Source organism: Daphnia carinata, chromosome 4, assembly GCF_022539665.2.
Source record: "Daphnia carinata strain CSIRO-1 chromosome 4, CSIRO_AGI_Dcar_HiC_V3, whole genome shotgun sequence".
Taxonomy (NCBI): Eukaryota; Metazoa; Arthropoda; class Branchiopoda; order Diplostraca; family Daphniidae; genus Daphnia; species Daphnia carinata.
Genome location: NC_081334.1, coordinates 2,548,372 through 2,568,111, shown reverse-complemented (window position 1 = coordinate 2,568,111; position 19,740 = coordinate 2,548,372). Strand labels below are relative to the sequence as shown.

At 40.7% G+C, this 19,740-nt stretch overlaps 1 protein-coding gene and 5 long non-coding RNA genes across 15 annotated transcripts; 3 read left to right on the top strand and 3 right to left on the bottom strand.

The window, feature by feature from the left end:
* Positions 1–25: 25 nt before the first annotated feature.
* On the top strand, positions 26–5,389 carry LOC130694686 (uncharacterized). 2 transcript variants are annotated; one of them, XR_009420804.1, is made up of 5 exons: positions 26–160; positions 2,202–2,448; positions 3,036–4,082; positions 4,173–4,194; positions 4,253–5,389. It is a non-coding gene; the product is annotated as an uncharacterized LOC130694686 (long non-coding RNA). The 2 variants fall into 2 exon arrangements; XR_009420803.1 differs by having other exon boundaries at positions 3,036–5,389.
* A 1,852-nt stretch (positions 5,390–7,241) lies between these two features.
* Positions 7,242–7,819, bottom strand: LOC130694715 (uncharacterized). Its single transcript, XR_009002130.1, has 4 exons — positions 7,758–7,819; positions 7,588–7,676; positions 7,445–7,526; positions 7,242–7,356 (listed from the first exon to the last, which is right to left on the bottom strand). It is a non-coding gene; the product is annotated as an uncharacterized LOC130694715 (long non-coding RNA).
* Positions 7,820–8,260: 441 nt separating this feature from the next.
* Positions 8,261–10,978, bottom strand: LOC130694697 (uncharacterized). 7 transcript variants are annotated; one of them, XR_009002103.1, is made up of 10 exons: positions 10,866–10,978; positions 10,716–10,799; positions 10,387–10,618; positions 10,208–10,314; positions 10,044–10,153; positions 9,896–9,978; positions 9,641–9,837; positions 9,450–9,577; positions 8,859–8,950; positions 8,261–8,805 (listed from the first exon to the last, which is right to left on the bottom strand). It is a non-coding gene; the product is annotated as an uncharacterized LOC130694697 (long non-coding RNA). The 7 variants fall into 7 exon arrangements; XR_009420795.1 differs by having other exon boundaries at positions 9,641–9,707; XR_009002105.1 differs by having other exon boundaries at positions 9,641–9,978; positions 10,387–10,457; positions 10,529–10,618.
* A 325-nt stretch (positions 10,979–11,303) lies between these two features.
* Positions 11,304–13,680, bottom strand: LOC130694646 (collagen alpha-1(I) chain-like). 2 transcript variants are annotated; one of them, XM_057517729.2, is made up of 5 exons: positions 13,614–13,680; positions 13,365–13,445; positions 13,021–13,205; positions 12,145–12,944; positions 11,304–12,071 (listed from the first exon to the last, which is right to left on the bottom strand). In XM_057517729.2, exons 2-5 carry the CDS (start codon positions 13,374–13,376, stop codon positions 11,533–11,535), a joined length of 1,536 nt encoding a protein of 511 aa, XP_057373712.1. In that variant the 5' UTR covers positions 13,377–13,445; positions 13,614–13,680; the 3' UTR covers positions 11,304–11,532. The 2 variants fall into 2 exon arrangements, with proteins under 2 accessions (XP_057373712.1, XP_059350899.1); XM_059494916.1 differs by having other exon boundaries at positions 13,365–13,436; positions 13,614–13,676.
* A 1,740-nt stretch (positions 13,681–15,420) lies between these two features.
* LOC130694719 (uncharacterized) lies at positions 15,421–17,109 on the top strand. Its single transcript, XR_009002134.2, has 3 exons — positions 15,421–15,500; positions 15,587–16,451; positions 16,930–17,109. It is a non-coding gene; the product is annotated as an uncharacterized LOC130694719 (long non-coding RNA).
* A 223-nt stretch (positions 17,110–17,332) lies between these two features.
* On the top strand, positions 17,333–18,035 carry LOC132087890 (uncharacterized). Of its 2 annotated transcripts, none has more exons than XR_009420807.1 (3): positions 17,333–17,580; positions 17,624–17,652; positions 17,814–18,035. It is a non-coding gene; the product is annotated as an uncharacterized LOC132087890 (long non-coding RNA). The 2 variants fall into 2 exon arrangements; XR_009420808.1 differs by having other exon boundaries at positions 17,334–17,580; positions 17,624–17,647.
* Positions 18,036–19,740: the final 1,705 nt, after the last annotated feature.

Below are 19,740 nucleotides of genomic sequence, written 5' to 3'. Positions count from 1 at the left end.
CCTGTCTCCAGAAGGCCAGTAGAAGCAGACAGAGACAGTCAGGCAGCACAGCAGGGCGGAGCAGAAGCCAGCTCCCAGAATCTCACAAAGTCAGAAGGCTGCCGAATTTTATAACGCCGCTGATCGCCATGTGCTCGTGCATCTTGAGTGGAACCATAAGGTAAAATACAGCATAATTTATCATAACTTGAATCGATTATATACCACACGTGTTTGATGCGTAGTTGTAATACAAAATTTGATGTTTGCGAAGATTAGTTGGAAAGTAAGAGTAATGTAAAAAAATTCTCACATTGTAAACTTTAGTGTTCGCCATTTTAACTAGTTGCCATAATAATTTCGTCGGCTTCACATAGTACCAAATGTACTCCTGGTAGAAATTCGTGGCCCCGTAAAAACTACATTGTTTTTTAGTGACTTAAATAGTAATTTTTATCTGCTAACATGTTGAAAAATTTGCATGAAACCCTTTTAAGGGTTAATGCAGGTTGATTTCTAACATGGTAACAAGACTTTCAATTTTGCTATAGTTTTTGTTTGTAGTAACTTTATCAAGCTAGTCTACAACTTCGAAGTGTTTTTTTTATTACAGTTGTTGCCTAACAAGACACAGTATGCTTTGATAAAAGCAAATCCTGCCTGTGGAACAGCTATGTTTTTGCTTTTTTTTTTATTGTGCTCACATTTCTTTTTCTTTTTGATAATTGCAATGTTGTGTAAAACTAGTTTGTAGGATTACTTAGGAAAAAATGTACTCCGCTTGCCCATCTAAATCATATGCAATCCTAAGGTTATCTTTTTTGAATCCACTAGCGTAATGCTTTTAGATGGGAAATGTTCATATTTTATCTTATTTATTATTATTTCTTATTATTATTTATTTTATTCTTTATTTATTATTTATTTATTATTATTTATTATTATTATTTATTATTATTATTTATTGGGGTTTCTTAGTTGCATACAGGAGTACATTTGGTAGCATCAAGTTAATTTTAAACGAGTTAAACTTGTGTACTGATCAGATTTATCTATTTATTTTCATTTTTAAAAGTTTTTTATGATTTTTTATTGAATTACATTATTTGTTTTTATTAGGATATGTATATATTTTTGCCTAAGATGTTGGCATTTGTTTTCGTTTTTGAAGATGCTATTAGGATTGTAGTCTTGGATCCGTGATTGTTATTCTACCAAAGGCATCTTCATGAAGAAACCGCTAATCGATTGACTACTGAAAGGATGTACAGTTTGTCTACCAAAATCTAAAACTCGGGATACAAAACCATCGATTCTACATGGTTTAGTAGAGGCCTTCCGAATCATAGGGTAGAACATTATTTTAATTTTGCCATGAAGTATTCCACAAGTAGTAACACCTGTAAAACAATTTGAGCTACGCATGTTAAGGTCCAGTTCCGTACCAAATCGCCAGCACGTTCCGATATTTGCCAGTTTTTACCCCACAGTGCTCTAGTAAATTGATTTGTCGCTAATCATATTAAATACCGGAGCGTACTGGCGATTCGGTAGTGAGTACTTGACAACGCCATCTATGGAGCTTAACATGAGGATCTCAAGCTCTTCCGTGCAAAATGGTACTACCGTTACTTCTCTTGGATGTACTTCATGATTTTACGCTGAAACACTATCGTCTGCAAGCATATATTTAAAATTATTGCATTTAATTTATTGCAAGAAAAGGTGTCGTTGCATGACGCCAAAACTGTATTGCTACAAGAGGTGTCGTTGCATGACGCCAAAACTGTATTGCCACAAGAGATGTCGTTGCATGACGCCAAAACTATTGCCACAAGAGAAGAGATGTCGTTGCATGACGCCAAAACTGTATTGCCACAAGAGATGTCGTTGCATGACGCCAAAACTCTATTGCCACAAGAGAAGAGATGTCGTTGCATGACGCCAAAACTGTACTGCCACAATAGATGTCGTTGCATGACGCCATAACTGTACTGCCACAATAGATGTCGTTGCATGACGCCATAACTGTACTGCCACAAAAGATGCCGTTGCATGACGCCAAAACTGTATTGCTACAAGAGATGTCGTGGCATGACATCAAATTTGTATTGCCACCAAAGGTGTCGTTTCATGGCGCCAAAACTATTTGCCACATCCTTTGTGGTGATAAAAAAGCCTTTATGTATTACCATGATAGCAATTCTTTCTGCATTTTTCAGTGGAATTTCCATACGTCCGGTTGCCAGAGAAACGGACTGAGCTTGCTGAGCTGAGTATGGAACTCTTGCGGGCCGCCTCGCTTCGTGTTTCGATTATCACCGGTCGATGAAGGGTTCTAAGAGGCGGAAATTCGTTGACGGTGATTGTAATCTACGTCGTAATCATGGACATGTGATCAACCTTAAGTGTCATGCTCGACTCGTTCTCAGTCATCAAAGTTCTACAACGTGCGAAATAACCTGAAAGGTAAGTAAACAAAATTCCTTAGATCATTTTTGGAAATAAGAGCATTAGTGGAAATTGGGTAGAATAAACCTCAGTTCAATGGAAGTACCGTTGCTGCCGTCAAGGCGATGGCTAACAAAATCCACCTCATGATGAAGTTATGCGATATTCATTGGCTATTGATTTGGAAACGAAGCAACTTCATGTGCTTGAGGAAATTTGTATGTTTCTTAAAATAGTACTATTAATAACATAGTTTATAATTGAAAGTTTCACCTATCAATCCACTTTACTTTTGTCGTCCAGCATTAGAAACATCGTTGATTGGGAATGCATTGAGAAATAATAGTCTTCGTACGCGTGCGTTTATTTTGCAGGCAGCATGCATTGTTCCAAATTTTATTTTACTTCCGTCTTTGTCTCATTATTTTTACTTCGTCGAACGTTGATTTGATTGTATTTAATAATGGTACTTAAAATTTAGAAGAAAGAATTTAATTTGTTATTTAAATAACACTTTTTGGGATGAGTATGTCGTTAATTTATGCATGTCAGACTTTAGAAAATAATGTATAATAATTTAAATTAAACAATTTGCCATTTCATAGCCATACCCTCTTCTTCCTATAACCCGGCAGATGGTTCATTGGCAGAAATTATTATTCGGCGATACCCGGAAAAAAACAATCATCGCTAATACAATAAGCGAAGCACATCGATCATATGGCAGCTAAAGAAAACCGCCTGAATTTGTTAAAGTTGATGACTTGGCCACTGTCCCGAAGTCGAAATATCCTTGCTTTGTTCTTTATGTTTTTCTGTACTAAAGATAATATTTTGACAGGTATGGTTGTGTTGCTGTCCCAGCATCTGCATGAATCCCAGGATTCTGGACCGACCACCGAAAATACCGCGAACAATACGATATTGGAAAATTTTGTAAAGTGGGTAAGCGAAGGAAAACAACGGATTGGCCTAGAAAAAAAAAGGGGTTTTAAAATGGCATATCCGAAGTAACCAATGTACGCTCGTATATGAATAATTTGTGTCATTTTATTTTTCAAGGTAACGTCAGATCTAAACCGTAGAGTTGAGTTTGCAGAAAGGGAAGGGTAAGATAGACGACTTTCTCACATTACCATCTTGGGGTTCTAGCTATTTTTTAACTGCCATGTCTCCATCTTTTTAGAGTTTGGGGAGGGAGAAAATGAAAGTTCATTGCTATTAGACACTTGATCCGTGTCCTGTCCCCGTAATTTGTTTGGCCTTATTGCAACAGTCTTTTGTAAGGAATATTCTTGGGCATTTCGAAAATCGAATCAACATTCCCAAAACCTATTTGACGTAATCAACTCAGTATCGCACAAACTTCATGACGTGCATATTTGTATTGTTTTCGTTCCGTTTGTTGCCTTCGTCGTAATTTTGCACGGATCCGCATTCAGCTTATTTTCAAGAACATTATAGTAATCCGGCAATCTAGGTTTACGATAAAGTTTCACGTTTCCTCCACCAGATACCAGCCTAAACACGCTTGGGGCAGTCTCTTAGGCTGTTCTTCCACTGGGTTGGCCAATGTCAGACTACCTCTTTGTTTACTTAATGCAAGCGCGCTGGTTGCGTTTCTGCTCGGAGTTGGAGTTCAACAACCACAGGTAATTTAATAATCATAATTTGTTCTGGATTTGGTATAGTCACATACCACGAAGTCAGTTACGATATTGCAAGTTCGTTTTTTCTTACAGAGTGACCAGAAAAAAAACAATAGTAGGAAGCAGTGATCAGAAAGTGGAAATGTAAAGCCTAATTCCATGAATTTAAACAGATCCTAGGTGATGAAACCCCAATTGCCTTGATAGCTTATTTGCCTAGCTGCAAATGCTACAAAGCTCATTTTTGAAGGAAACAATGAGGCATGTAGGAAGAAATATTGTTTGATTACCTGAAAAAGGATGATTTTGGTCTTCACTCTTCTGTTGGAATATACCATGCTACAAAAATGTTCAGCTTCACAGGTATATGCTTATCCTTTTCAACAAGGTTCTATGTAATTTTACTTGTCAATTTTACTCATTTTGTCATGAATGCTATGTGTTAGTGACTGATATGTGTTAGTGACTGATATGTGTTAGTGACTGATATGTGTTAGTGCAAAAGCAAAACTAGACTTGAGTTGTGATGTCACTGCGATGACTGAGGTTGTGATGACATCAGCTCCCACTAAAGAAATCGTTCTCGGAAGTTCTCCGAACCTTAAGTGAGTTGTAAAAGTGCTTAAGGTATTGGTGATTGAAGAACATTGTTTTAGCATAATATCAATGACAGTGTAAACAATGAGTAAACAAGGTAACTATAATGGATTCTTTAGACCATAAACTATACTTTTCAAATGCAAACACCAACAATCAACAAAGTCAGTTGCAACTAGCCTGTGCATTCTTGCTCCTTGGTCTAAAAATTTTAAAACGGTTTCGTTTCGAGATACTTGCCCGCTACCAGGAGTTTTCGGATCCAAGTGGGGAAGATCGTCACCAGAACAGCCGTGACGTGAACCGCGAATCGCCTCGTTCTTATGGCGGCAGCCTGCCATTGGTTTCCCACCAGCAAAAGATTCATCATCAAATCCGAGCTACGCAGCATTTGCATCCGCTGGGCAGCGGATGCCATATGGAGTTTGAAGGGGCGCCGCGTTTCGACGCCAATTGCTACAGCCAGCGACCACGCTAGCAGCCGCATGAACGAGATCCGGCCCTGACTACACTCAACTTCATGTATAGTGAGTGCATTTTTCTGGATAGAGTTGTGGCAGAAAAAAAATGAAGCCTTGTCGTAGAAGAAAACGTAGAAAAAAAATATTCAGATTTAAAAACAGTTTACTAAGATTGTGTAGATTGTGATGTGCTTGTTCAGATGTTTTGGTGTGCGCGATTTCGCCTTGTTAAATATGGCGAATTTTTTCTCTTAGCTTGTCCTTTTTGTACAAATTTCTGAATATGTGTTGTTTTTTGTTGTTTGACAAATGTACAATTTCATCTGAACTTTTTTTTTGACGTTACATGCATCACCGCCGTCACAGGCTAGTGACAGGTGGAAGAAACGAAAAAAGAGATGTCGGTACTGTAAAAAGAACACCCTAGAGAAAAATTGAGGAGTTAGCGTTACAACTAATGTACAATATCTGATACCATAGAAAAACATTCGTCTGAAAAGAAAATAGATATTGGCATTTAGAAAGGCAAGTGTTCTGAGTTCAGGCTTCGATTTTCCAAGCCAGCCAATGTACAGGCAAAGAAAGGCATGTGTTGTTCGAGAAGAGAGCCAGTCAATGGTCAGGCAACGAAAATGAAACTTTTTTTTTTTTTTAGCCAAGTCGAACACTGATTCCTAAAATCACTAATAATAATAGTAGCATTAAAGTATGTGAATTAGCTCAATGGTAGAGCATTGGATTCAGAAGCCGAAGTCCTAGGGTTCAATTCCCGAGATGCCCCATACTCATAGTTTTTCCGTCAACCCAATTTAATGTCGAAATGACGAAAATAAGGCAAAATTCTTTCTGGCCGATGAACATATGTATGCTCGGCAGATTTTTTGTCTTTCTATGCTTTCCATTTCAACATTAACCGGTCTGAGATTCGAACCACAGACCTTTGAAACACTAGAACAGCACGCTACGATTGCGCCATGACTTGCCTTTCTCATTTTAGTTCAGATTTTGATAGCTATTGAGGAATAAGCTCAACACTAGATTATTAGGGAATGCTTATTATAAGATAACAAATTAGAGATGGAATAATGGTATCGCTTCTGGTTGCCATGCTAGAATACATAGGTTCGATCCCCATAGCTGTCAATACTACAACTTCATAAATAAATACAAAAATAAGGCATGTTTTTTTTAAAACTATTTTATTTTCCCTCCTTCCACCCACAAATCCACCACTTTACATATTCCACATAATACACACAACAATACATACATACATACACTTACAACGAACCCGTTGGCTGCCACGCCACTACTATCTACTATAGCTACATCGCTATCTAAAGGATAGCGACCAAGGGGGACTGAGAACAGTCCGGGCTGAAACGGCGATGAGACCTTTCCGGAAATGCACATCCCAGGTCTACATCGCCGTCTCGAACAAGGGATTCCCTATGGTGCATTGCCTTGGGGCCATTTGGCCAATCTTGGGCAGTGGCGCTGCTCCACCCCATGGCAGATAGCCATGGCGCAGAACAGCGCGGCCCGTCCCTATCACGCTAAAAAAAAAAGGGGATAAAAGGTGGGTGGCAGCCAACGGGTTAATTAAGAATAAACATAGCAAAACACACACAATACCAAAACGACGAGGCGAAGACGGGGCGACCACGAGGCGAAGACGCAGCGACCACGAAGCGAAGACGGGATGGCGGGCGGGGCGAGGCGAAGACGGGACGTCGGGCGAGGCGAAGACGGGACGTCGGGCGAGGCGAAGACGGGACGTCGGGCGAGGCGAAGACGGGACGTCGGGCGAGGCGAAGACGGGACGTCGGGCGAGGCGAAGACGGGACGTCGGGCGAGGCGAAGACGGGACGTCGGGCGAGGCGAAGACGGGACGTCGGGCGAGGCGAAGACGGGACGTCGGGCGAGGCGAAGACGGGACGTCGGGCGAGGCGAAGACGGGACGTCGGGCGAGGCGAAGACGGGACGTCGGGCGAGGCGAAGACGGGACGTCGGGCGAGGCGAAGACGGGACGTCGGGCGAGGCGAAGACGGGACGTCGGGCGAGGCGAAGACGGGACGTCGGGCGAGGCGAAGACGGGACGTCGGGCGAGGCGAAGACGGGACGTCGGGCGAGGCGAAGACGGGCGGCGCAGTGAATAAGAGCAAAACTTAGAATTTTGATGTTCAATTTTGCGTGGGGCAGATGAAGATGGCATGATTCTAAATGATAAATATGAAAAGACGTGTCACGACATTAGAAATATAAGATTAAATACGTAATTATAACAGGGTATGCAATTTTACTTACCACTGTTGTCCGAAGACAACAAGACAAGAACGAATTGTAGTGGGCCCTCAATTTTACTGAAGAAGCCAAGGGCTTGGCAGTCCTACGATGGGATATGAAATTTGAAGAAAAGCAATAGTAGACAAGCGTAAAACTTAAAATACCAAAAGGGATTGGTTGGACATCCATGTCTATATATATTGGCTGGTGGTGGTTTACCTTTGGCAGCAAAACAAAGTGGAACATGTTGCACCTATCACATTGAAACCGATTTTGATGACTGGCAAAACGGTACTAGAATGAGACAGTGGTGGTTTTGATTTGTATAACTCACATCTTTGGTAATGTTCCTCCACGTTAGTATCTTTTGTTGTATAAGTTTCCCAAGCAAGATCTTAAGGGCAGAATCATTTCAATTGGTATACTAATGGCCAAAATAAAAGTCATATACCTCTCAATAAACAACTGAATATCATGACAGAGTGTAAAGTTCCTGATGAATGTTTTGATTTGGCAGCTTCCGTAGTTTTCAAGCTTACAGTTACATAACAGTGAAAAATTTAATGTGATTCACTTCCAACGCACACACAGGGACGAAAACACTTAATAGCAGTTCTGTGTATAACTTTCCATCGGATTGTAACACATTTAATAAAACCTTTCGAAGACAAGCTTATGGCAATCTCTTTAACCAAAATAAAAAATATCGGTCTTTCTTCTGTTTTACTGCTATTGCCATCTAGCGGTCACATTCCTAGTTAATTTTCTATAGGAATTTTAAGCCCGACTAAGAAAAGTAGGGATTATTTTATCGGGCTAAAAATAATCACCAGAGAATAAATTGACGGCCGTATAATGTTACATAAGCATGATTACTGGTATATGTAACAAAAGGTTCGGAATAGTGATGCCTGAGCGATGTTTGTGAAAATGTCAATATCGCGAAAAAGTTTTTAAAAATGAATGACAAAATTGTTGTGGGCGACAATCGAACGATGGGAAACAAAGGTAAAAAAAACGGCGAAAGAAATGAACAGTCAAAAGAAACATTGGGGAAAAAACCAACGATGATGTAGACTACTCGATTCAATGGCGACTAGTGAAGAACATTACTTGCTACGGTGATCCGAAATGCATTCGCAGACCTTTCACACACACCACATGGAGCCCACCAAACGGATGGTTTTGCATAGTTTTAGTGCACCCATTAACTTAAATCTTTGGAACCTAATGCTTTGGCAAAGCAGTTCTCAACAATCACACTCCCTATTAGCTTGCTGCTGGTGCATTATTTTATAGAAGCTTCATTATTATCCACGGTAAATTCGTTGGATGCCGGCCATATTTTCTTGTTTACGGAAAGTCCATCAGCATAAACTAACCTGGAAAGAAAATTTTAGGTTAGTTGGAAACAAAGATGGCTGTTAAATATTACCTTGAAAACTACTGTTGATCTTCCGAAAAAACCAGCATCGTACATTTTAAACTTCCATAAAGCACCACAATCTATACTCTCCTTCCGAACACCTGTGCAACAAAACAGCATAGGTAAAAGTTGATACATAAAATTGCAATGAAGAATCATATGGTTTGTAGTATGTTATTCTTATCTAGGTGTTATTCATAATACCAAAATTTAAGTTCTGTTATCACTAAATAGTTTTTCAATTGTTTCATAGCCTTGTTTTGCTTTTATATTTTACTATATTTCAACTTTTTGTGAATTGAGCAAATAGATCAAGAGATATGACTACCTGTGCAGCTTTGACTCCCCTAGTTATAGAAAAGTTAAATATAAAATAATTTAAACATTTAAATTTAATAATATCCTAGTTTTAAGGGATAGAAACTGTAGCTCAAGAAACCAGCTGCTACTTCTCAACTTCAACAGTAACAAACGCGCCGATTCCTCAGAAAACAAGCACTCGGTCATTTACCGAGTCGATTGGCACGTGCTACCATTCATCCCCGCTTCCAAGCAGCACACCCACATCCTCAAGCTAATCGCCCTGAGCGCATATCACACCTGTCGTATTTGTTACCATAATCGCCCGCTCAACGGGGAGTTTGGGGACTGAACATTTTACACGAAGATGGTCAATAAGTAACGCAAGATTTTCTTTTCCTCTCGGCAGTCCACGATGAATCCGCTTTCTAAAATGAAAGACATAACTGTGTATACATCTTTGTGACGCATGCAAATACTCTTTAGGTTACTCTATGTATGGATGAATGAACATTGCGTGTTTCCAACTCCAGTAGTCCTCGGATTTCTAAGGTAGCCCTATGTGAACCAACGGACAAATAAATTAAATGTTCTGTTCTAATTATGTATTTTACCTGCACGACAAAGAGGAATACCGATACGCGCCAAGGACGATTAGGATAGGTGCTTGTCATGCGCCAATCGACCGCTTACACAAAACGGTCGAGTACCTATCTTTATCAAAATATTCAACTTAAAACATTTACCTCTTCTTGGATCCCTGATACATTCAAGCAGTGTTTGATAATCCAATTTGATCATGGTTGTTCCAACAGCAACACCCTAACATCTGTGAGATCACAACAGAAAACTGAATGCATGACAAACCATTAAGCTGTGCTGTTAACAACTTACATAAGGAAACATAATGAAGTGATACAGCAGCTTTTTACATTTATTCATTCCAGATGCTCCTTGATAGCAGGTTTTCATACATTTTACATCTCTTGGCATGATGAGTTTTCCTATGTTCACGTAAAAATACTTAGTCGCTTGTTTAGACAGTAACAATTGCTCACCGATGCAAAAGGCCACACCAATTGGACAAACCAGGTATAAGCCACTCATCTACTTCCAGAAGTTAAACTGCAGTGCCAACATTAAAACCTCACTAACTTTGTTACACCTACAAAAAAAAAAAATTGCATTCAGTTCCAGCTTCAAACACCAATAACTGCAGAATGGATGATTTTATCACCTAACAGTGATGTAGTTCTATGGCTGGATTCACATTACTTCATTTGAGATTCACATTCTAAATTATTTTACCTAAAGTTTCCCCATAAAAATTTTTTGAACGATGAATGCAGATACCTTAATAAAAAAAAGGTAAATGTAACCTGAACAGGATAGATACTTATCAATACAATCTCTTGTCAGCCATTGAGAAGTGAAAATTCAGGAGCCTGTGTCACCTTAAAAACGCATTGCTAATAAAAAAAAATTTCCATTAAACCACGGTCACATAAGAGTATTTTCTTTTATGACTGATTAAACATGTTTTTCTCAATTTACAAAGTTACCCACATCAGAATTATGGATGTAAAAGATTCAAGGAGATCCAACTGCAAACACGCGGTATGAAACGCACGATGCAGGTCTAGTAATCACCTGCAAAAGAAATCAGTTTCGTACGAGAATTCCGACTGTACCAATAAATCAACCTGACTAACTTACCCACACGCTTAAGAATGCGCATCATCTAACGCTACTCCAGCCCCCTGGTGAGCTGGGTTTGCAATAGTTCCAACGTTGCCATATAAGCAACGCTTTTCTAGCGCCTCTTGTGGAGACAAATGTAATTTTGCTAAATGTGTATCTTTCATTGTTACGAAGTTGAATTGTTTAATTTTATATCAATGAAATCTAAAGCTGTTTAACTCAAATCGAATTTCCGTGTGCGGCTGGTTCCATTTGATTTAATTTTTCAAGCCGAGAATAGAATAATACTATTACTGTTACCTGGTAAACCAAGAGGGAATAAAGGGGCTGTACCAAGCAGTTTCCCTTAGTAAAGTAGGAGAAAAAAAAAATTAACTGAGAACAAATAGAAAAGGGTAAACGGTTAACTAGGCTGTACCTGAATTTCTATCGAGTAGTCTGAAATAATAAAAATGTGTTTCCATATGTGTATTCAGGTTTACCAAATAGCATCAGACATCTGATGTGCAATATAACAAGATGAAAAAAATGTGGCTTTAAATCAAATGCAGCAATGATCGCTTTTCCGTCAAAATTGTGTGGCGATATGACCGACCACGCCCTGTTAGCTATACATAAACTATTCCGAAAATAAAGATATTAAGAATTCTTCATTACGATTTAACATTTTAGTATTTAACCCTTAAGCACGCTCCTCCTCAGAATCCTTGTAAGACCTTGTGGTAGTCCTATAACGACCAGATACAGCTTTCTTTCCAGACTCATATTCAGTTTCCTTCACTTTCTTTCCAGACTCATATTCGGGTTCCTTCACTCTCTTTTCGGATCCATATTGAGGCTCCTTCACCCTCTTTTCAGATCCATACGCGCTATCTGATTCGTATCCTTTGGTCGTTCCTGGGGGGCCAGCAGGTCCAACAGGTCCGGGAGATCCTGGGGCACCAGGGGCACCAGTTTCACCTTCTTCACCAGCGGGTCCAGCAGGTCCACGTGGTCCGGCTGGGCCTTTTGGTCCAGCGGCACCTGGATATCCTGCAGGTCCTACTTTACCTTCAGGTCCAGCAGGGCCAGTGGGGCCAGTTTCTCCAGATGGGCCTGTAGGTCCTTGAGGTCCTTGAATGCCTGTTTCTCCCTGAGGTCCTTGGGGTCCTGGAGCTCCTACTGGGCCAGCTGGGCCAGGGTGACCATCTTTGCCAGGTTGTCCCTGTTCGCCTTGAGGGCCTGAATAGCAAATTGTTTTTTTTTAAATTTAAGTAACAGAACAATGATGGCTAAATGGTGTTGATTTACAAACCTTGGGGGCCAGGAGCACCATCTTTTCCATCTTTACCGGGGGCACCCGTTTCGCCAGTAAGGCCGTCCCTACCAGCTAAACCTGGTCCTCCGGCTGGTCCTTGAGGTCCTCTCTCACCTTGGGGTCCAGGTTGGGTACTCGGGGCGCCAGGAAGACCATCTTTGCCTGGAGCACCGGGGGCTCCGGTAGCTCCGTTATCTCCTTTGGGACCAGGTCCGCCGTTGAAACCAGGAGCACCTGTTTTGCCGGCAGGTCCTTGAGGTCCTTGTGGGCCTACGGGGCCAACTGGTCCAGTTAAACCGGGGGCGCCTGGAGCTCCATCTTTACCAGGGGCTCCTGGAGCACCTGGTGGGCCTGGGACCTTGGAAGGAATAGTTTGACCAGGCGCACCAGTATCACCCTTAGGTCCTTGTGGTCCAGCATCTCCTGGTCGACCGTCTTTTCCAGGAGCGCCTGGAGCTCCGACAAAACCTGGTAGGCCGTTACGTCCCGCTTCTCCTCTTTCGCCTTTAGCTCCAGGTAGGCCAGCAGGTCCGGTTTCTCCGTTATCACCTCGTTCGCCTTTAGGTCCCTGAGGTCCAGGAGCTCCGTCATACCCATCTTTTCCTTGAGGCCCAGTTTCACCAAGAGCTCCAGGTTCTCCGGGACTTCCAGTGTCTCCTTTAGGTCCGGCTGGGCCAAGTGGACCAACGGGGCCTTGCGGTCCTGGTACTACGACGACTTCTCCAGGAGCACCTGGAGCACCAGTGAGTCCTCGGGGTCCTGCAGGACCGATAGGTCCCGTCAACCAGGGAAGGTATCTGGAACAATTAGAACTCGCTATTAACCATGTCCCTTGCTACAATCCATTGTTCATTCAAAGTGATTTTTACTTACTGAAGAAAGCTGGCCCACTGTTTTTGGATCTCTTCATTCTCATATGGGTTATCAGATCTAACAGGGTTCAACGATGCCCATTGCTCATCCGTGTATAAAGACACAACCTCTGCACGTTGTCCATAACCAGAGCCGTATTGAGAAGGTGCAGCCAACGCCGCAGCGACGAGCAAACTTACAATAATCTATTCAGGAAAAAAAATTAATAGTTTAAAAATGAATGCGTTATACGTAAGGCGAACTATGAGCAATTAAGCACACTTTGAAAGTCATCTGTTTCTATAAAACGAAACGTAACAGAGACCCACCATAATATTATCAATAATTGTAAATAGTTAACTTACTGCCGCCTTCATCGCTGTTAGTTTTCCAATCAGCAAATATATTCAACGAGGTTTCAGTACTGAACAGGACACCTAGAAAAACTAAAATATGAATAATTTAGTTTCAGTGCTTGTCTTCACACCTCAGGAAAGTCTTTAACCAACATGCGAAGAATTCAGTTAATTTTGACAAACGAAAGGTGTGTGAATGGTAGTTAGCAATGCGTTTAAGACGCGTATTTAATACAATTTGGATGAAGTGCTTTTTACCTTTAATAAAGTTTGTTTTCACGAACGTAGTTTCTTGATTCGCCACCGGACCAACGATGAATGGTGAACAGAAATCGGCAAGCGTTTCTTTTTAAACTATCGCCTGGGTGTACAGAAAACGTGTCACTTTAGAAAAAACTTGCAAAACCAGTGTAAGGTGCAAGGTTAACAGAATGTCCATCGTACCTGCATCGGCCAGTCTCCTTTGCGTCGGTCGTTCGAAAACAAACATCACCCAGCAATCTACACAAGTGAAAGGAGTACTCCCGGTTTGAGCTGTTTACGTGCCGTTAACCCATTGCGGTTTCAAATGCAGTTGACAAACTTGATCGTCCACGTTGTTATCACAACCAGCTTTTGATACCTTTACAAAAGAAATGTGTTTTGATACCTAGATCGTTAAGAAATAGATCTGCCAAGTCCACACACAGATTCCTCTCTCTTTCTCTCTTTTCAAATTTCAAATTCATGTTTTTCTCCCCGGTTTTGACACGCATTAATACAGCCATATTAAGTGTTAATGCACCAAAGGTTCTTCACATCGATTTCGAAATGTCTGTCACATTGTCCAATGGAAAGTTTCAGAACAGATATTGGAGAAAATCCGATAATAATTAAAATTTAACCTAAAGGTTAGAAAAGGCACGGCTTCTTTTTTTGCGTGCGGCAGCTTAATGGTATACTTAACGATAGCACGTACAGGGAAAGATTAGGTTATCGGGCGGCTATGGAGTTGAAGTCATGTTATTGAAGTATTTCCCAATTACATTTTTAATGTGGTGCACGCAGCGTTGCGCAATTGTCAGTTAATGAAAACGACACGTTATGTTGGCCCTTCGCGTTCCATTTGTTACGGGGTCGAAAAGGGGAATTTTAACTTGCTGGGTTAATTCCAGTTTGGGTGTCGCAAAAGAAGTGACACGATTCAAACGACGGGACATCGATACTAACTTGTTACAAATTCGAAAAGAAAGGTTGAAATGGGACAACATCAAAAATCTTGAAATTAGGCCAACAACTTAACTCCAATGCGTATTTAACAACTTAGAGGACATTTAAGTAAAAGGACTAATTTCATTTACTTTGTGCCTTACTGATCAGGATGAAGTACTGAAATTGATATTGAAAGTAGTGAAAAACGCAATGGAAAAAAAAATTCCCGCTTTTTCGACGTTTCTCTTTTTTTAAATCAAGTTTAGTAAAGTTGCACGAGCAAGGAAAAGCTTGAAACATTACATGCTTCAATCACGATATTAAGATTAGCAGGCTATTGGCATGGAACGCTTTCACCACATTTTACGTCATCTGTTTTCACATTTGTCAATCAACATCAAGTTTCTGCGCTATTTTGTTGCTAATTCGTTCAGACGGGAAGTCTGGACAAGTTGGCCGGTATTAGATAATTAGGAATCTTATAACGCAATGCCAGTTCTTCTAATTTCATGCCTATTATGGACTAGAACCATCAATGTTTGTCAATGTGTGCTTTCTTTAAGACAAAAGAAAAGAAAGGAAAAATTACTGGAGTTTTGCTTTTCTCTCATTACGTTCGGTCTTTTCTACGTTGAACAATAATCTAGTCAGTTCTAATGAATAATCGCCCTGTCAATGTCCTCTGTTGTCATAATAAGAAGGGAAAGGAATAATCGTGTTTTTGATCAACTGCTGTTTTTCCTTTCTCCTATACACCGATAGGTTACTGAAACCAAAACAAGTCGAACGACTTAATTTGCACGTCGAAAATCATAATGTCTTCGTCTATATAAAAACCAACGTCAAGTATTCATTACTGTAGTCAAACGACAGTAGCCACAATCTGCAGTTTCGTTTGGTTATCTGTATCGATTTTTTTAAATCATTGAAGGTCCCCAATAATAATAAATAACAGTACGTGTCCTTTTAGTTACTATCTGACGACGAACTAATTAATTTTTTTGCATTTCTACTATCTGTCTTGGTCTTGAACGTACAAGGCATAGTTTACCTGGGCTATCGGCCTACGCAATCATTGCTGAATGACTGAGAACTACTACGCAACACGTGCATGATCTCATTCCACGTAGATAAAGAAAGTCCATTCCAAGAATGAGTTGAAAAGACAGGATGGAACGATATGCTGAAAGATCTGTACCTGTTTTTTGTGTTTGGCTTTCATTGTTACTCGTCGAACGTCGTAACGCCTCTCTTCTCCAAAACTGCGACTAGTTCTGCTTACAAATTGAATTCATCGCTCTGGAAAGGCACGGCAACACCTGCATAGACACAAACGAACGTTATTTAGATAGTTAGGTGAATGATGGAAATCGGAAAACATTCCATCGTTGGTCGGAGGTAGTCAGTTTGCAAACAAGACGATAAGAAACACCAAAAATATTTTGCTTGTTTCTATTATGGCGATAATAGATTTACCCAAAAAACCGCCTTGTCTCTGTTTTGAAAACTAGTATTGGTCGGCACAGTGCAACGGGACATGCTGTGGCAAAGGTAAATGTTACGAAATCATTGGCATTTACTTCGAATTCCTGTAGAGGATAACAGTTCCCAGGTGGCACGTATCGCTTAGCAGGAAATTTTACAAAATATTTTTTACTTAACAGTAAGGTAATGGAATGATGAGCGTATTGTATCTTAAGGCATCGTATGGGATGAGACTGGATCTAAAACATTAGGGAATACACCGAAACCGCGACTACCGTTCTTTCTACTTTCAGCAAAACGAAGTTAAAAATGGCCGAAAGCGTACGTCTCATTTCAGTCTCAGGTTTCTTTATGACAACTTTTTCGTTTGCCTCCGTGCTGAAACAACTACAATCCGGATTCAGAACAGTTTTCACCCAGGTAATTTCTCCTTTTACGTTTCTCTTGGTCCCTTACCGATAACGTACTCTAACCTCCAATCAATTTGGTACAAGTTCTGTTTCCAAACGCACAGAGACAAGTGCTGTTTTTAAACTTACATTATTAACCATGTGGCTCTCACTTGAACCCGTACGTTGAACCATATTCTGTTCAGAAAGTGACTTACGTTTCCAAAAATGCCTAAATGACGAAAATTGCCAGTAATACTAGTCTTAGTCGCATGCCAGTCGTAGATAAAATTTTGGGAAAATGGCATCTGTAAAAATGGGAACGTCTAATGGTCGAACATTAGACGTTCACAGTAGTTTTTTTTTCCAAAAAACTTATATCACCACAAGTTGGTCATTTAGAATCTTTAGTTTTTAGACATACAGACAGGGTAACGTTAGCATTGCAAAGCAAATATGTACCAGATTACCAATATTGTGTTCTTTAATCGTAAATTGTGCAATGCTAGGAGGATGTCGGAGATGCTACTGGAATCACTTTTCCCTTTCTTTCGCGATGCTGTATGTAATGGCGGATCCAGTTGTTGCCAAGTGAAACTTTCAGGCCAGCCGAATAGGTAGTCAGTATTTTAAAATAGCAAAACAATGTTATCACATCTAATTTTGCCATGTCCGAATAAATAATGACGTCTGAACACTTTCCAGTTGTTTATATTTGATTAATTGCACAATTGATTTAAGGATATTGAAAATCTATTGTTGAACAACCAGCCATCGTTTTCATGGCCGCTAGGTGACCTTCACTTGCCTTTCCGGTTGGATCATACCTCCTCGGATTGGCTACTTTGTCCTCTAATCTAACCCTCAAATGGTTGCTAGGCACCGTAGTTCACTAATTTGTGTCTGCCTGTTCTGTGCATTCTGTCATAATCTACCCAAATCAGTTCAGTTAGGTTCAGAACTAATTATGGCAAATGAGACAATAAAACCAGATCTAGCCGTAACAAGTGAACCTCCGCCGGTTAAAGAAGTCACCGTACAGGCATCTCCTGAACAGACAACCATATGTGAATGTCTTTATTGGATGGGTCTCTATTATGCACTGTGTAACTGCGTAGAACTTTGCTTTCTCTGTTGCAGTTGCTGTGCCAATGGTGGGTGTTCCACATAGCTTGAAGAAAAGTATGTGTACCTTTATTACAGCATCATAGTTTGTAGAGTTCTCAGGTATAGTAACTCATTTATTTTTTTCACGGTTTTTTGGAATGAATGTGTAACTTGTTTGCTTAATCATACTTCAGCCTTCATTATAGTTTAGTAATCAAGCCGTTTCAGGTTTTTTCCTTGAGATTTGGTTTTCAAAAATGTTTTACCTCATTTTTTTTTTTTGCAGGATAGACAATCATTGGTCATAACAACAGGTGTCTTTTTGAAGAGGCTTCCTCTATTACTTTCAGTTAACAGATTCTATCTGTGACATTTTGTTGGACAAGACTACTTGTTGATCCAGCGTGATGATGCTGAACAGTGTGCACCTTTTCCTTTGTCACCATGGTTATAAATGATTTTTTAAAATTCTTTATCACATATGTCATGGTTTTACATCTAAAAACAGCAAACAAAATGAATTTCCAAAAATCTTTGCATGTGTTATATCTTGCCATGAGATAAAAAAGTGATAAAAATTTGAACTGTTTATTTTTTCTGTGCGTGCGTTCACTGATTACATAGATGCGACCAACATCAATTCGGGAAGCCTTCGCATAATGTTCGAATTTTGCACGAAAATGCCAACGCCTACTGTTTCGTAATCAGCTGTTCGACGGCTGTTAAGAGACCTGCTGCATTTTCAATTGTTATTTATTCAAATTTAAATTTAAATGAATAATATATTATTGAACTAGATGCTTTATAAGTTAAATTCGAAATATATCGTAATAGGAAATGTTCTCAAGCGCACGTTTATTAGAAATAAGGGAAAATAGGCGAAAATGGTACTTCCTAGCCATGGTTCCGCAGGCCTCCCACCCATAAAGGTTCGCAATTTTTCAGTGATTTATTCAGCTCAAATTGTGATTTCCAATACGTTCGAAATGGAATCCTTAAGTCTATTGTTTTCGCACCAAGCAGACTGCCGTAAGCGCAAACGAGAAGACGAGTCATCATTAGACGATATTAGGCCGACGAAGAAAGCGAGGCGAGGATATTCACCACCACCACCCGCCATTCAGCTAGGCAGCGGCCAGTCTGGCACAGGTGGCATGGATCGAACGGTGCTTCCATCTACTCCAGCATCCCGCCCAGCTGAACCGTCACGCAAAAGGCCTGCACCTGAGGACGGCGAATGCTTCGAGTTTCCTCCGAGCAAAAGAGTTTGTCGCACGGCTATCGGAATTCATCCATCCCGCGTGCCACCCAGCTCGGGAGGCGGTAGGATTGGCAGTGATTCTGTCCAGCGTAAGAGCACCGAGAAGAAACTTCATCCAGCTCCGAACACCGTTGTCACGACTGAGCAGAAGCAACGCCAACAGCTTCTGCCCGTTGAACTCACCATACACGTCGGAGCTGCCCGCGGTGAAGCAATGGTACGAGAGGTAAAGGTACCGACTAACAGGGTCGACAAACAACCAGAGCCTGTGAAACGGACATCTGTCTTCGATCGCTTGGGACAGAAACCAGAGGGGAGAACACCCGCCTCTCAGGATCATGCCAAACCGTCTGTCGATCAACGCCTGGAAGAAAGACCCTCTCAAGACTTTGCCCGAGAGCGGCCTAGCCGATGGAACCATAGACAGAAGCCATCCCCTACTGCTCCAGCTTCCAGTTCCCAGTCGGCTAGTGGCAACACGACATCGAAATACAGATGGGTCCGGAAAGACGCGGGTACCTATAGGAGATGTTAACACGACAACCAGAGAACCTTGCCAAAAAAACCTATATTGGCTTACTATCAAGAGCGGTGAGATGGTCCCTGAAACATGTGGTCAGCTCACTACTCTGATCGGATTTCCAATATGGGGGATTTATTAAGGAGCTGTAAAAGGAAAGGATTCTCCTGATGGAAATTTTGTTCTTCATGGTGGTTATGTATCAAGAGCGGTGAAATGGCCCCTGAAATATGTGGTCAGTTCACTACTCTGAACAGCTTGCCATTATAGAGGATTTGTTCAGGAGCTTCTTGGTGGAATGTTGTCAGCGATTGAGCTTATTGTCTCCCAGTTGTTTTTTTTTCTTTTGTAAATATTTGGCCTGTAAATAGTAAATTCTAACTTCAAAATTCTTTTTTCGGACACAAGTTTACAAAATCCTTTTAATACATA